Consider the following 15,910-nt stretch of genomic DNA (forward strand, 5'->3'; position numbering starts at 1 on the left):
ATCGCTCTAGATGTATGTGGTGACGGTGGGCAGTATGAGGCAAGTGGTCGTGATATGGTACCAGTGTAAAAGGGCGTCCAAAGTTCTAAACTATCTTAATAAGGCCAGCAATGGAGTATGCTCAAATGAAAGATGGTGTCTTTTGCTTCTGAAGCTAAGACAAGCGCAAATTTACTCCTCACTTTCAACGGTGACTAATTGCATTTTCAGAACGAGTGCCCCCCGAGTGTTCTATTTGCTGTCATCGAATACATAAGTAGTGACGGGAGATAAAAGAGCTTACAGAGTGCATCTTTATGTTTATATTAGATCAGTGAAGGCGCTGAAATGCGTGTGAGGCAAAAAATGGAAGGAATCAACCGAGGCGAAGATGGAAACATTGTCTTGTGCCTTGATAAAAGTAAAGACGCCTGTCTCTTTTATGTTATTTGCGTTTTTCTTCAGATTTAGATCTAAGCCAAGAGAAAAGCACTATGAAATTAGGTAACAGGTCCTCCGCGTATGGAATCACCCCACAGACAAATCAGTTTCGAACGTCCGCGCGTGTAAAGCCGAGCAATTCGGGTGATCCTAACGTCCCGCATCCAATACGTCGAGATGCTAGAGATGATAGCGTACTCTTTCATTACTGTTTGTCTCTACAATCCTCAGCAAATACTATCTGCGATTTAAGTTTATTGGTTAAGCATTCCCGTTGGCACGACCGAACACTTTGTGCGGAGATGAACCGTTTGGGACTTCCTAGGGTGCTCATGTCCAGTCTGCTATGTATGTATCGCTAGGCACTTGGTCGCGCGGCCGATTTTGTATGACAAATTTTCTCTTTGATTGTAAGTCTTGTACATTTTGATTACACCCGTCATCGTGGAAAGGGAGGAGCTCACAGGGTTGTTTGGTGTCGTTTTGTGCGTGGCAGGGTTCATGATGCGGTGGATAGTATTAAAGCTAAGGTGGTGAAAGCCCACCAGCTTTCGAGAACACCAGCAATGGGGCATAACTGGACCCTCTTTGGGAGCGGCTTGGGTCTGAGCTGGAGTTAGCTGCAAGTCCCTTCTGTCATCGCATGTAACAATGGGTAGCTGGCTCCATCATGGGGACAATGGTTGGCAGAAGTATGGTATTCGCCTTATTGATACAAAAGTGGTGACCGATGACGGCGATGTATGGGTTGAATGCGCATTTTCTTGTGCCTGATTCGCTGAGATCGTGGGCATACGTGTAAGACGGACAGATCTCGACGAATCAGACGTGTACACAGCGTGACCGACACTCTCTATTGTGGTTCAGCATACAAGAAGACACCATGCCTCGGGTTTTATATTCTTGATGCAGCTTAGGAGCAATAAGCCTGACATGTGAGAGAAGGCGTTAAAAGAAACACTGACCAGTCTTTTAGGATTTTACAACAGACCGATCAGTTGCCATTGATGTGGAGTAGGACCGTACGTTCACCATTGTACCTTACCTAGCCTCCATACTTGGTGTGTTCTTGACGTACCACACACATGTCGAAATGCTGTAACTCCCTGTGTTCTCACTCACTTCTATTTCTCTCTACGGTCTGCGATGTATTCTGCTTGCGATCAAGGGTACTGCTCGAGAAAACCCGTCAGCAAGAGCCCAGGATGCGTTGGCGATGCACTGCCCATGTCCATCCAGCGACTCTGGAGCTCAATCAGAAGATTTCGAGCCGGTTAGATTGTTGGGCCATCTGGTCTGGGTTCGCTGCGATCAGAAGGTTTTATACGTGTCGGTACAATTCTTGTCTCTTGGTAAGTGGACATCTAAAAAAAAAAAAAAGGATCTCCTACGAGTTCAAAGCATGGGTTTTAGATCTTCTGGGACAGCTGGAAAGGGCGCGCCGAGATGTCGTTTCATAGCCTCCTCCCAGCACTTTCCGCTGAAAATTCCTCGCCACTGGTGAAAATCATCTCAGAATACTTGAGACGCAACCATACAACGAAAAGAGCAGATAGCAGGTGTGGTATGTGTTCTCGGCGGCATGCCATCTAGCTCTACTCACCTTTGTACAGCTATTGCCAATAAAAGACTAGAAAACTTGGAGCAGCCAGATGAGGGGCCGAGTTCAACATTTATACTCGATGCAAACTGAGTACACATGGGCAGATAATTACCGCTCAGGGGCTGTCACAAAGTTCATCTCGAGTATAGGGGATTAGCGAGCGTCTTCGAGCTATAGTTTACCTCCAATAAACTCTTCGGAACCGGCGTGCTTCAAACCTCTAACCTAGCTAATAACCTAACTAGTTAACTTCGACAGCCCAATGTCTTTCTTCCAAACCACAGGCATCAAAGTGTTCACTCGGCCGCAGGCTCGGCGGGGGCATCTTCCGAAATAGGAGGCGAAGTAGCGGGAGCTGCGGGAGGCGTGGCCACAGCAGGTGCCTCCGGCAGGGTGATAACCGCAGGAACAACATCCCGTCCGTCTACATCCACAATGACAATCAGCTTCAGACCGTTCGGTCCTCCAACCCACTCCAACAGTCCTCCTAAAGCTCCCTCCGCGATTCCATCGAGCCTAGCCTCCCTGACAACGTCAGACACAACCGGACGGCCCCCAGATACATTGACAGATGGAACATTGACGTTGATAAAGCCAATCTGACCGCCGACAATGATCTGCTGCTGCTGTTGTCCACTTCCCATACCCATCATACCTCCGGGGCCGTATGAGTGCAGCCAGTTGACGCCGTTAGTGTATGTGAGTGCCAGAGGCCATCCGGGAGTGCCCAACTGCTGTTGCTGGAAGCAGGGGACGGAGTAGTTGATCAGCTGGGGAGGCTGGTAGATCGGGACCGCGACGGTGTTGGTGCCGAGGTTGCTGGCTCCGGGGAGGGACGCGACGTGGCCGTTGCGCGTGAAGAAGAGCGTCACCTGCGCTTCCACGACTGGGTCGGCGCGGCCTATGCGGACGACGGAGTTGCGGACGAGGGTGAGGATGTCGGCCTTGGTGGCGGCGGTCGGGCAGAGGCGGAGGTGGAAGCTGCGGATCCAAGGGGGAGCGCCGTTGGGGGGCAGGGAGTAGAGGTGGGTTTCGAGGATGATGTGGGGGTCGGCCATGTTGACCTGCATTTCGGTTTTGTTAGTGAAGCACTCCTCTGTGGAGGGGAAAGAAGACGATAATACCTAAGATTGGTGTGGGATTGCTTTGATGTGGGAGCTGTGGTGATGATTGATGCTTGGTTTGAGGCTACCTCAATATACAAGGCCCTTGGGAGATGCTTTTGGAGACCTCGACGATAATGGATGGGTTTTCAAAAGAGCGACTGCTTTATCTATCTCAGTTATCATTGAAGGCACGTAAACAAAGTCGCCCCAGCGATGGGAAAGAGTTTTCCTTCTTATACGGGGCTAGGGGCTTTGTAGTGATTCAGGCCGCGAGGTGTCGACTTGAGATTTATTCACAGTCCCGCAATCTGGTGCGGTAGTCTTTCACAGCAGGGATACAAATGACAGGATGTCTGAGGCATGTCCCTGAAGAGCGAACGCATTGTTCTCAATCATCTTGTAAGCTACTGGACCGCCCTCGTGTGGTCTGGCTGTCTAGAAAGATGGAGATATTGAAAGTTATTTCATTTGTTGGCTCCAGTATGAATACGAGAGGAACCTCTCTAGATGATTGCCAAAGTGGCTATGATAATGATAGAAGACTTCACGTTGGTCTTGGTAAATCAGACGTGTGAAGCTTGAGTGAACCCAACTGGAGAGGATACTTTTCGCTATCTGAAAGAATTACCGCGAGTACTTGATCTAAAGTTTTCTTACCTATGTTCAGGTTGATCATTATGCGCCTTTTCATGCCTGTGTGATCTGAGGTATTGTCTTCCTCCATGTCTTCTTTGATCATGAACCTGGTGTTTATAGAATTGTCCGCGAGTCGTATAAGAGGTCTAGCAGATTGGCTTCATGTAAGGAGAGGAAACGTCAGTTTAAAGGTACCCTTGCCGGAGCTGCTGTTGTGTTTCCCCACGGATAGGAATGACGCAATATGCATCTCGGTTGGCATGCTCACCTGCAAAGAAAACAGCTCCCTACTTATTCCAAGCAATCTCAGTTGTCAATTCGCAAAACATGTAACCTTGAAATCTCTTCGAAATTCCAGCCATGGGGTGAGTAATGCTCATATTCGCTCCGGGAATCTTCTCCCAATTGACCGTGGATCAGGAGCCCAAACGAGAGCCCTCTGACAGGCCGTTGCGCCTGCTCCCACGTCCGCTACACCCTCTCCTCATCCCCGCTCATCGTCCACGCATGCCACTGCACGTACTGCCAGCGGGAGACGGGCACCTCATTCGCGCTCAACGCGCTGTACGAGCCGGACCGCGTGCACACGACTCTGTCAACCGGCGAAAGCGGCGAGGGGGCCGAGGCGCGGCTTTTGCGGAAAGGCATCCCGACCGCGACGTCGGGGCCAGAGGGGCAGGTTATGGTGCGGTGTCCGGAGTGCTTTACGGTGCTGTGGAGCCATTACTCGGGGACGACGAGGAGCCTGCTGAAGATTGTGCGGGTGGGAACGATTGATGGGTTTGTGGATGGGGAGAAGTATGTTCCGTCGGGAGGGTTGAGACCGCATGCGCATATATTTGCGGGAGGTGGGAGTAGGCGGCACAGGTGGTTTGATATTCCGGAGGGGGATGTGGTGTTTGAGGAGTACGGGCCCATGGAAGAATACTGGCCCAAGGAAAGCTTGGAGAGATATAAAGCCTTCTCTGACCGAGTGAGCTCAAAGGAGGAGCAAAAATAACCTGGAAGAAGCAGTTTCCCTCCCTCAAAATTTTGCCTGATCCCAAACAATCGACGCCTCTGAATGTTTGACATTAGAGCATTTTTATCACGATGGGTTCAAGAAGTCCGGCTTGGGAAGCCGAAAGCGGGGCCGGTCCCGGACTTGAGTCCCGTACTTACTCCCAAACAAACCCCCCTTAGCTTCAGTCAGGGAACGAGCCGGATTGGGACATCAACCAGCAACAAGTAGGCCATTCGATCATTCCAAGAAGCAGCATCAACGGCATCCTGCCGGAAGATGTTATCCAAGGAGGCGATTGAACTGTTCAGGGGCTGGGTGGATAAGTCAGCAAGAGTGTTAGTCAGCAGCCCTTCTGGCACCTGCCAGATTGTTGACATAGCAACGCGTGACATAAACACCAAAAATATCCTCCCGCTTCCCAAGCCCACCTAACCCCGTTCTTCCGTCACATGCGATTGCGATTGCAGAAGGCTGCCAGCCTATCCTCACGTCGCTTCGAAACGATTATACAATTTGCACAGCACAGCACTATCCAGAAGCCACCATGTCGTCGGCATTCGAATCTTCGCTCTCCGCGAGCATCAACCGCCAGTCCCTGATGGCAACCCCATCGGTCGCCGACACCCTCCCGAATGCGAACTTCGGCTTCGACGAGCTGCGTGACCGCATGAACAAATTCTCTTCGCGATTCGACGGGTTTATCGAGCAAGGGCGCAAGCGCGTGTTGGAGGAGAGGAACGAGTTTCGCATGAACATTGCCGAACTTCAAGGTACGTCGGGTCGCGCCAGCATTCCCGCAGTATCGATGCCCAAACGATGCTGACTGACCGTATCACAGAGGACCAGCGCATGAAGAAGAAGGACATTGAGATTCTCCAGCACAAGACGAGCACACACCAACAAACCGTCCAGAAGGAAAAGGCCGAGACGCGCGAGATGCAGGCCGCCATCGCCCAGCTGTCGGAGGAGCGCGACAAGCACCTGGCCACACGAGACGCGCTGAAGAAGCAGATCGAGGAGACGCAGAAGGAGATCGACGCGAAGGTCGCGGCGCAGCGCGCGCACGCGGCGCAGCTGGACGCGCAGTCGCGATTCAACGTTCCCGAGCTCGAGTTTTGGCAGCAGAACCTCGGCCTGCGGATAGAGGGCGCGGGCCAGGACGACCGGCTCAAGTTCATCTACAGCTACATCGACAGCGAGGACTGGGACAGGGAGGCGTGGTTCGAGCTCTCGACGTCGAGCAGGGACTACGATATCCGGCACTGCAGGCCCAAGCTGGAGCGCGAGCGCGTGGAGAAGGTGCTGGACCAGCTCAACGAGACGAGAGAGCTCGCGGTGCTGCTGAAGGGCATGCGGGAGCTCTTCGTGGAAGCGGTCAAGGCATGATGTTGTCGTGCCGTGTGATTCTGGTGTTTTTGGGTGGAGGGAGTTCGGAGTAAGATGACGATGTTTGACGATAACGATAATGGCTTTGAATGGATACCCAGGTTGGCGGGGGCTGGCTTTGGCTCGAACGCTCGGCGGATTAGTATTTAAGGCTGCTGGTCTAGAATAACAATGGTTTTTCCTTTGGCTTCCCGTGCTCCTTTGTTCAGGGTCAGTCATATGTGAGACACTACTGCAAGGAGAAGCTTGTGATAGGACGGCTCCGCGCCCTACGACGGAGCTTCCATCCCGACGCCACCACCCTCTCAGATGTCTCTAACTTGATTCTCTTTCTAGATGAGCGTCGAAGATGTTTGCATAAAGCTGGTCTTGACCTGCACAATTCAGATGAAAGTCTGTGCATAATGCTCTCTTGAGTCTTCCCCCTTTCTTGCTCCATCTTGCGCTGTCGAGTCTTGACCGCCTGTTTCCCGCGAAAACGAGGAAACGGACAAGTCAGTCAGTCCGGTCCTGACAGCGAACAAACCGCATGAACCGGCAAGTTCCTGGCACGTTCTGCAGCTGTGTGTGTGTCGTTTTCGCGCTATGGGCGTCGAGCTGATGCCACTTGTACGACTGCGAAGCACACACAAGCTGTTGTAGGTACTGCTAAGGAAGGTCGCGTTGTTCCAGCTGCCTACCTATGCTCTGTCTGTACAAACTCTAACCCAAACCATCTTTTTTGAGTTTTCGTCTCCCCCGCCCTCGAATTTTAGCTGATGTCTGGGAATCACGAGGGTGGAGGGGGGGAAGCTGGAAGAGAGCGGAAAGATTAGAAACAAAAAAAATTGAATTTGTTTAAACATCTGGCCAGTTGCATCCGGAGTTCCCAAGAGTTGAGAAAGAGGGAAGGCCCATCTCTCCTTCAAAGATCCGCAAGCCCACCAACCCTTGTCCGCATTTTGCAGTAACGCGAGAAATGCCCGAGGCTAGCGCAAATCAGCACCGTTTACCGAGCTGGGCCATGACTCGGGATCTTGGCCTTCCGCCGCCGTCCCTCGGTTTCTGAATGATTCATTATCACCCCATTCCATTCGCCTGTTCCCGTCCGTCGCGCCTGCTGCTGCGCTCAATCCAAGGCTCCCAAGCAAGCAAGCGAGTTGATGTGCAGCTGAGCTGAGAGTGAGTTGAGTGAGTGAGAGAGAGAGCACAGCAAGCCAGCTAGCGAACCCCCCCGGAAAACCCGCCCCTCAGATCATACCTTACCACATTTTCCCACCCCCTCGTCGTACCTTGACCAAGTTTTTTTTAGTTTTTTTTTTTGTCTCGTTTCGTTCCGTTCCTGCTGCCCACTGCTCCGCTGCGCTGCACCGCACCGCCGGTCCCAGGGCCTGTTCGTTTGAGTGTGGTGTTTTGTTTGGTTTCCTGCGGCGGCCACCAGAACAAGGGAGCCGCAAAAAAGCCAGGAAGAAGGTATCCAGGGGCCCCGGATTTTCTTTCTTTTGTTAAGCAACCATCCCGCCTACACGGCGGTAATCAACCCCTTACCCCCCGGTACCAATCGCCGCATTTCGTTTCCTGCTCTGGACTCCACAACTGCGGGATAAGTACTCTATGCCTCACGGCCGTCACCGCCGTCGCGCGATCACGGCCAAGACCGGCTCCCTGACCGAGAGCGGAGCTTGACCTGAGTCGGCTACGGGTACGGGTACCGCAGGGTGAACCCCCCTCCCTTTCGGACGCGGCTTACTATTCCCGGGGAACCCACCTGTGCTTGCTTGCACCGGCTCCGTGTCCGACTTCTCATATGGCCCCCGATGCCGTCTCCCACCCCAGTCCCGCCGGCTCCGTGGCCTCGTCGGTAACCACCACCCTCCTGAACAGCAACAACAAGCGCAGCGTCCCGGACTCGCATTACAGCCCCGCCGGCGGACATGGAGGACACGCCGCGGACTCGGGCACCCCGACCGGCGGGGCCGGGCCCGGGACCTCGCCGGCGTCGCAACCGCCCGCCGAGACGGGCAAGAAGCGTAAGACCGGCCCCGGGTCCAGGGGCGTCGCGAACCTGACGCCGGAGCAGCTGGCCAAGAAGCGTGCCAACGACAGGGAGGCCCAGCGAGCCATCCGCGAACGCACGAAGAACCAGATCGAGACGCTGGAGCGCCGCATCCAGGAGCTCACCTCCCAGCAGCCCTACCAAGAACTCCAGGCCGTCTTGCGCGCCAAGGAGGCCGTCGAGGCGGAGAATGCGGACCTCAAACGCCGCCTGCAGGCCTTCATCACCTCCATCCAACCGCTGATCTCATCCACACCAGCGGTCCAACGTAAGCCCTCCCTCTCCCCCTGCGTATTACGGCACGGTCCTAACCGAGAAACCCGCAGAACCGCCAGACCCTGTGGTCTTCCCTTCTCCATCCGGAAGCTACTCCCACCCGGTCCACCACCCAAACGGGCCCATGTCCGCCAACAACGCCTCGACGCCCAATAGCGCCGCCTCGCCCGCCTCCCTGGACCCCACCGCAAACTGGCAGACTTCCGGCGGCGGCGGCGGCGTCCCGGACCTCTCGCCCCCGAACCACATGTACGCCGCCGGCAAGATGCTCAACCAGCAGCGCCAGGACCTCCGCCACGGCCTCGACCTCGGCCCGGAGCGTCTCGGCCTCGACTTCCTCCTCGACTCCAACGCCCGCCTCGGCAAGATCCAGAGCGGCCCCAACGGCGCCCAGGACTCCCCGCACTACCACCACGTCCCCATGAAGCACGACTGGACCGGCGTCGGCCCCGTCTCCCACTCCCGCAGCCCCTCCCTCTCCGGCCCCTCCACCTCCGCGAACAACGCCAACAACGCCAACGCCAGCGCCACCGTCCACACCCCGCGCTCCTCCCAGATGGACTACGGCCCCGCGCAGTCCACCCCGTCCTCCGCGCCGTCCGAGCCCTCCCGCGCCCTCGCGAGCTACTCCGCCGAGGTGAAGAACTGCGGCCCCACCTGCCCGCTCGACTCGCTCCTCCTCGACTTCCTGCACGAGCGCCGCCAGCGCGCCGCCGACGGCCTCTCCGCGCACGAGGTCATCGGCCCACGCTACCCCTCCGTTCTCTCGCTGCTCAACCCGGCCAACAGCAAGTTCTCGCACCCGCTGTCCAAGGTCTTCACCGACATCCTGGCCACCTTCCCGGACCTCTCGGCGCTGCCGCAGCGCGTCGCCGTGCTGTACATCATGTTCCTCATCATGCGCTGGCAGATCTCGCCCACACAAGAAAACTTTGAGCGGCTGCCCGACTGGGTGCGCCCGCGGCCGTCGCAACTGTTCACGGAGCATCCGGCCTGGATCGACCACGTGCCCTTCCCCGCGATGCGCGAGAAGCTGTGCCGCGACTACAACCCGCGCGAGTACCTGTTTGACAACTTCTTCGTGCCGTTCACGACGACGCTGAGTCTGAATTGGGGGTATGAGGACACGGATACGCTGCTGCAGGTGCCGGAGTCGGACGAGGTGGTGATTAACCCCGTGTTTGAGAGGCATTTGAGGAGGATTGAGAATTGGACGCTGGGGCAGGCGTTTCATCAGACGTTTCCGAAGCTGGCGGGGACGTATAACTTGAAGATGTGAGTGTGGTGGAAGAGGCGAGATTTTGGGGCGTAAGATAGGGGGTTATGCTGTTTTACCCCTGAATCACACATCACCTCATAGGGATATGTGGGGATCGCCTGGGGAGCGGGCGGTCATACCTGGCGTTTTGGCATGATGGTTTTTGTTGTCTAATTATACGGGCGTAACCCCATGGCGGCGTCTGGCGACGTTGGGCGGGCGGGTTCGCATTTATGGAGAATGTAGCGTGGATTATAAGGAGGGGAGTTCAAGCTCTGGCGTAGAGGACGGAAAAAATGGCATTGATTCGAGTGTTGACTGTCACATCTTGAAGAGCGTGTAGTATGGAAGTCTGGTCTGATATCGAACCAAGTCGTGAGTCTTGACGGGGGTTGACAGTAGATTTAGGAACGTGGTGGACAATCCTGCTGGTCATCGCACGAAGCCTTACTCTTAGACTGGTACCAGACAAACCGACTATATAAGTCTACGCAATGGCTGCCTACTCTCTTCCACAGGGACAAACGAGTTTCTGAAAGATAAGGCTCTTCGCGCAATTGGAATACTGGAGAGATCCCGCTCATCAAGGAAGAAATGGCCTTGAGACCGGTTGCTTCGATGAACCTCGTCTCGAATTGTTACTGTCGCCGTCCAGTACTGATATCTTCTTATTCTGAAGGTATTCGCATATTCCCCGTACCTTGACAGCATCTTGAATGGCCATGGTTGAGAAAACACGGACCATGGAGTCTCTGTACTTGGTGGCAGAGCGTGTGCTGGGATAAAAGCGAAAGTTGAGTGGAAACACCTCATTGGCGCTTTGACAAAGATTCTGAAGGAATCTCTCGACTTTTATGAGGTTTCAGTGAAGAACTTTCTGCGCTATGCAGTGACTTTCATCAGCACCACTTAGGCTCCGCAAAGACGTCCAGTCATGACTTGAGAGTGCTCGCATAGCAACTTGGGCGGTCTGGATCCCCAAAGCAGGCATTCTGATATCCTGGCCAATATGAATACGGCATCATACTTCGTACATGTGGAATCATACAGCAGGCAAATAATGATGGCTCTGGGGATGGAGATTGCCTTCCATTCAACATCGATAACTGCCCTTCACGATGTCTCTTGGCCTCCCGCCCCCGATGCGTCATATTCAATTGGTTCCATCCAACCTGGCTGGCGTCGCCGACCATCCCTGGGATCTATCTTGATGATACGTATTCATATGGGATTAGTATTGCGGGCTAGATTTAGACACCCCTGTGCAGGAGGAAACTGCTATGATTGTTGTTGTGACAGGACAGGGTTTCTTCACAAATGAAGCTTCAATCGACAACTAAAGCAGGGGGCTACATTGCCTGAAGAGCTGACTGTTTCATGCAATTGAACCAATATATACTCCCACACTAGCGGACGGAGGTTGTGGGTAGAGTGCTTCCATGGTCTATTGCACGAACACAAGAGAGAAGCGGACTCGATGCTTTTGCCAGCCTTGCCGCTGCTCTTTCAAATCTGGTAAACAAAAACGCATCTGCTGGAATTAAAGCTCTCCTAGATGAGAACAGAAACTCATGCTATGAGAATGGAGTATCTTTGGTATGCCGGCGAGTTCAGAAACTCGGATGATTCCTAGAGTTAAATGCAATCTTGGGCGAATATGCGATTGACATACGAGGAGGATGACGAGACCGGACAACGGGTGTGGCGCCAAACGCGACTCCTGGCAAAGCAGTCTGGTAAATCATGGGCGGACTTATTGCGCCTATCCTCATGTTGATGCGCTCATGCAGGTCGCGTCCCAGAAAGCATTGTTCAACCAGCTCCGATGGTGCTTTCTATCTCTGCTGATACATTGTGTGTGGGATGGCGAGATTTTTATACATACTTTCTCAAACGATGGAGCTCTGATTGTTTGCATGAGGGCCGTTATTCCTCCTCGGCGTGCTGGAGACATAGAAAGACTCAAATACTTCATGTATGCTGCGAGCAGCCTGCACTAACGAGAGGGCGCCTGTACCAGTGTCCAGACTATAAAATAGTGTCAAAATTATGCAAAGCTTTTCATGACACAATAGCTTTTCAAAAACATACACTCTTTGAACTTGTCGTTAAGGCACTAAGACACGAACAGCACCGCTTGTGAGCACCAGGGCGTCCTCACTCCTTCCGAGTCAGGGGGTTTTCACGACTTCGAAGCATAGCGCTCATTTTCACTGGAGTAACAGTAATGGACGATCAAGGACGACAGAAAGAAGACACACATCGTCTGAGAAGATTTCCTGCAAAGACTCCCGACCCAAATTTGGTTCTTTGCATCTAATGGATGCCCTGTCCAGAAGTTCTGCAAACGGAGGCGTAGGAAACATTGTCCTCGTCTTGCTAGAAAATACATTGTCCACAAAAGAAGAATGTATATATATAGTTATACATATGTTTGGGGGAACAGACATACCTGAAAGAGCTCCAGCTTTATGATTCTGACATGCGTATGCTCTTCCCTAGGGAGATCTATAAACAAGCATCTGTTTGGAGACAACGGAAGGGCCAGAAATGTTTGGAATATAGACCACATTGCGTGGTGATGACCAAGGTGTCTTACGCGGCATGTCAATCTATAATCAAAAGAAAAAGAAGTCTCAAGAAAAAAACGTGAGCTGTGTGCACAGGGCTCTGAAACTCTGAAGACATAATACTAGCTCGACGGAGATGACGGCGACGGACGGAGCCGCGTTGCCAGTTTCGTGGTTGGCGTGTGTCCCAACCATGATTGACATGATGGCCAAAGTTAAAGTCATTGTCAACCAGCAATTTACAACACAACAGCAGGACTTCCCTATTTGGCTTGGATGAACACGTTCTAGTTTGGCAAACCTCAAGATATAGACTCGACGTTGCCAAGTGTAAATGCCGGAGGCCATGCGATGAGAATGGTTGGGGAGTAGCCCCTCGCACACCTCACATGATAAAATCTGGCTATGCATTAAACACCTGTGGATTTACAATTGTAATCTTCTGAGCGATGTAGGCGCCGTTGGTGAATCGAAAGATCTGGCGAATATCTCGATGCGGGACATCCCCTTCCTCCCGGCACGAGGACCTGCAGGTCTGTTATGGTAGACATAGGAAGAGACAAGAAGCATTCGCGTATGCACAGAGAATAAAAAGAAGAAGAAGAAGAAAGCGACGAGGGTTGCACTTGAGCCCACCGTTGGGTTTCAGACACGATCCTGGAACGTAGCTCACAGCTGTGCGACGAAGGACTCGCTTTCTGAAGGCTCTAGACGAACACTCGCTCAGAGGTGTCTACATTGTTTGCTGAAGGCTTGGCTGGGTGCTTCCGGTAAGGCTTTATAGTGCCTGTGGATTGAGTCCCAGCTTGGGTGGATTGAACAGCAAGACTTTTGGACTCATCGAATAGTGAGGTCATACTGGACAGCGGCCCCAGCGGCCTACGAGGTATAAAAGCCCATCGAAAGACACGGGTTTTGGTTTGAGCCGACAATTGACTCTCTTAGCATGGTCAGTTTTGCAGTTGTTAGGAAAGACGCGTGGTTGTGGGAGGGAGTCTACTCGCTGAAGTTGAACTGTTCGACAAGCCTGACACCTAACTTGAAAGTATATTACAGAAATACACCGGAGATACCACAGCCGACGGACGATGCACAAGAGAAGTTGGGACGGGCTTGAGATGGCAGCTTCCCAAAGCTGAGGAATTCAAAGGTTACGTGCCACGATGCAGAGAGGAGACATCACAAGCCCATTAGGTTCATTGTCGTCGTCTGGCCAGTTAATCTTCCGTCAGGGGACTTAACATACTTATAGAAAGAAACAAATGCGCTAACGTCTTGATGGAAGGAGATATAAAAGTTGCGGCTAATCACATCATGATGTACGATCCATACGAGATACGCCACGTCGAACCCTTCACGTGCTGTGTCAAGAACTAGTGAAACTCCACTGGAGGACGGCCAGTATCCCTTCCCTTTGAGGAACGCAGATCTGGCTCGACATGGCTGCCGTCAGTCACTGGACTTGCTGCTTGTGTATCCCAGCTTCATACACCAGGGCTGCGGAGCGGAGAGCTGTTGGAGTTGAGACTCATCCTTGTGGCATTGACTTGCGGTGATAGCTTCTAGCACCCTGGCAACCGTGCTTGGCGTTGTTTGTCAGGGCAATATTTTTCTACGACAACGAATCGGTCCTCGACTTAGCTTATCATCGTGTACGCTGACTTATACAGCTGGCCTCTGTGTGAGCCCGAGCCGTCGACTATAGAAGTTCAACGCTGGTGAAGGGCGAGCTGTGAATTGAGCGTGCCCAGACCCTTGAAGAACTCGGTGCAAGTACAAACATCACCAAGCACATCATGTAGCGTCGTTCGAACTGATCAATTCCAGACCCAGGCCTAACATGCATACAATTACTCCGGCCCGAGAACCCCGTCCTCATCCGCATGTAATCTTTTCATAAGAAGCCCAGCGATCCCATACAGCCGTCTCCCACACGTGGTTCTGTACACTCTATGCGTCTCGTCCTGTTCGCCGTTGCGCGCGTGGCATGGGATGCGAGGCAATCAAAAGTCATCGCCCCTTTCGGAGGTCAGGTGCCATGTGACAAAGAGTTCAAGCTGGAATCACAAAAAGCAAATAAGCAAACAAAACATCCATCTCCCTCAACGACGTCTTTACAACCCGTCGCGCATGCTCGTACCGGCCTTGCTCGTCTCCTCGGCAGCCTTCTTGGTGCGCTCCGCCAGCGTCTTGGGGTCGACGCCCTCGGTGTTGCGGTCCGCCTTGACGGCCTCCTCGCTGTCGGACGCGAGCTCGGGCTTCCAGTGGCCCTTGCCCTGCTTTTGCTTGTGCAGGGAGTCTTGCTTGTGCTTCTCGTGGTCGGTCTCTGTTTCTGTGGGGGGATGGTCAGCTCTTGTTTTGTTTCTTGTTGAGAAGGGTTCGAAGAGGTATGCTTGGAGGGCTGATTGGGAATGGGAATTGGGCTTTTGATGGGTTGGGGATAAAGTGATGATGTCGTGAACGGGTGGGGTGTCATGGGTAGGCAGCTTCGTCACAATATCGTGACAGGCAAGGCTTCTTCCTATCCACACGATTGGGGCGCAAAGAAGGAATTCGAGGCAACTTACGGTTCGCAGACTCCTTCAAGCCCATGAATCTCGTCGTCGAGAAGGCGGCGGTCTGTCTGCCGACGACGAAAGCGCCGCGGGCGATGGGGGTAGAAGCGAGGACGAAGCGGGAAGCCATTGTGTCTATTTCGTTTTGTCGTTTTCTTGTGGTGTAATATTACTTTTGCAGGCTTGATTCCCTTTCAATTGAACTTATCCAGTAGGTGTTAAAGCAAAAAAAGAAGAAAGAAATTGAGGGAATTAGTTTTTGAAAGAGACAGGAATGTGGTTTCCTCGATAATGACGATGATGCGCTTTCCGTCAAAGAGCTCTGCTGCTGCCGCTGCCCATTACCTAGGCAAAGGACGAGCTCCCATCGCTTTTACCCGAAAGCACTGACGTCACTATCATCGCAGCTACCTGTACCCATTCCGTGCAAGTGACATCCATTTGCAGGCCCGAGCTCCTCCCTCCAATGTTGTGCTTCCTGCCTCGCTGACCACCGGATGCGGAAAAGGGAAACAGGTGGAGTTGATTTGTCCTCCACCCTGCCCAACTGGCTTTGAGCAATTTGCAAGCCCCTCCTTCCCCCTGGCCTTCGGCGTTAACAGCTTTTGGCAGCTGGCTGGAGGCTATCACGTGACTGGGTCATGTGAGCAGCGGCCAGGCCGCAGAGGTCCTCGTAACGCGAGTCACAGCTGACTTGCAAGAGCGGGGCAGATTCTTCAGCTGAAGCGTCATGTCACGTGATATCACTCCCTATTGTCAGGGGCAAGCACAAGCACTCTCCCCCGCCGCCGCCGCCCCTTGCTTGCCTCACCACGCCCAGCCCCTGCCGGCAGCTTGCAGTGGGAAGAAGAAGCAAAGACGGCAGCAGCAGGCCGCGACCTACCTACCTTACAGACCGCCTTACCCAGCCTAGACATGTGCATACCCAGCCCGTCTCTGTCTCATCCCCGGCGGCTACATTGTTCAAGACGCAAGCTCGGGGCAACCGGGGAGATTCTCAGTCTCCTTTCATTCTCGCACAAGGAGAGTCAGACAGGGCCACTCAACTCCCCTTCCGCCTGA

The 15,910-nt window shown here is 53.3% G+C and overlaps 4 protein-coding genes across 4 annotated transcripts; 2 read left to right on the plus strand and 2 right to left on the minus strand.

Annotated features, from left to right (window-relative positions):
* Positions 1 to 2,319: 2,319 nt before the first annotated feature.
* On the minus strand, positions 2,320 to 3,081 carry CGCA056_v003350 (uncharacterized protein; the record flags this gene model as incomplete). The annotated part of the gene is made up of 1 exon (XM_037318607.1): positions 2,320 to 3,081. The coding sequence occupies one exon, from the start codon at positions 3,079 to 3,081 to the stop codon at positions 2,320 to 2,322; it is 762 nt and encodes a 253-aa protein (XP_037183358.1).
* Positions 3,082 to 5,312: 2,231 nt separating this feature from the next.
* Positions 5,313 to 6,154, plus strand: kpr-4 (putative kinetochore protein spc25; the record flags this gene model as incomplete). Its single annotated transcript, XM_037318608.1, has 2 exons — positions 5,313 to 5,538; positions 5,607 to 6,154. The coding sequence occupies 2 exons, from the start codon at positions 5,313 to 5,315 to the stop codon at positions 6,152 to 6,154; spliced, it is 774 nt and encodes a 257-aa protein (XP_037183359.1).
* A 1,786-nt stretch (positions 6,155 to 7,940) lies between these two features.
* Positions 7,941 to 9,744, plus strand: CGCA056_v003352 (uncharacterized protein; the record flags this gene model as incomplete). Its single annotated transcript, XM_037318609.1, has 2 exons — positions 7,941 to 8,457; positions 8,516 to 9,744. The coding sequence occupies 2 exons, from the start codon at positions 7,941 to 7,943 to the stop codon at positions 9,742 to 9,744; spliced, it is 1,746 nt and encodes a 581-aa protein (XP_037183356.1).
* A 4,663-nt stretch (positions 9,745 to 14,407) lies between these two features.
* Positions 14,408 to 14,978, minus strand: CGCA056_v003353 (uncharacterized protein; the record flags this gene model as incomplete). Its single annotated transcript, XM_037318610.1, has 2 exons — positions 14,408 to 14,625; positions 14,861 to 14,978. 2 exons carry the CDS (start codon positions 14,976 to 14,978, stop codon positions 14,408 to 14,410), a joined length of 336 nt encoding a protein of 111 aa, XP_037183357.1.
* Positions 14,979 to 15,910: the final 932 nt, after the last annotated feature.

The sequence above is a fragment of the Colletotrichum aenigma genome (assembly GCF_013390185.1).
Source record: "Colletotrichum aenigma strain Cg56 chromosome Unknown KSG_Cg56_contig02, whole genome shotgun sequence".
In the NCBI taxonomy this organism is placed as follows: domain Eukaryota; kingdom Fungi; phylum Ascomycota; class Sordariomycetes; order Glomerellales; family Glomerellaceae; genus Colletotrichum; species Colletotrichum aenigma.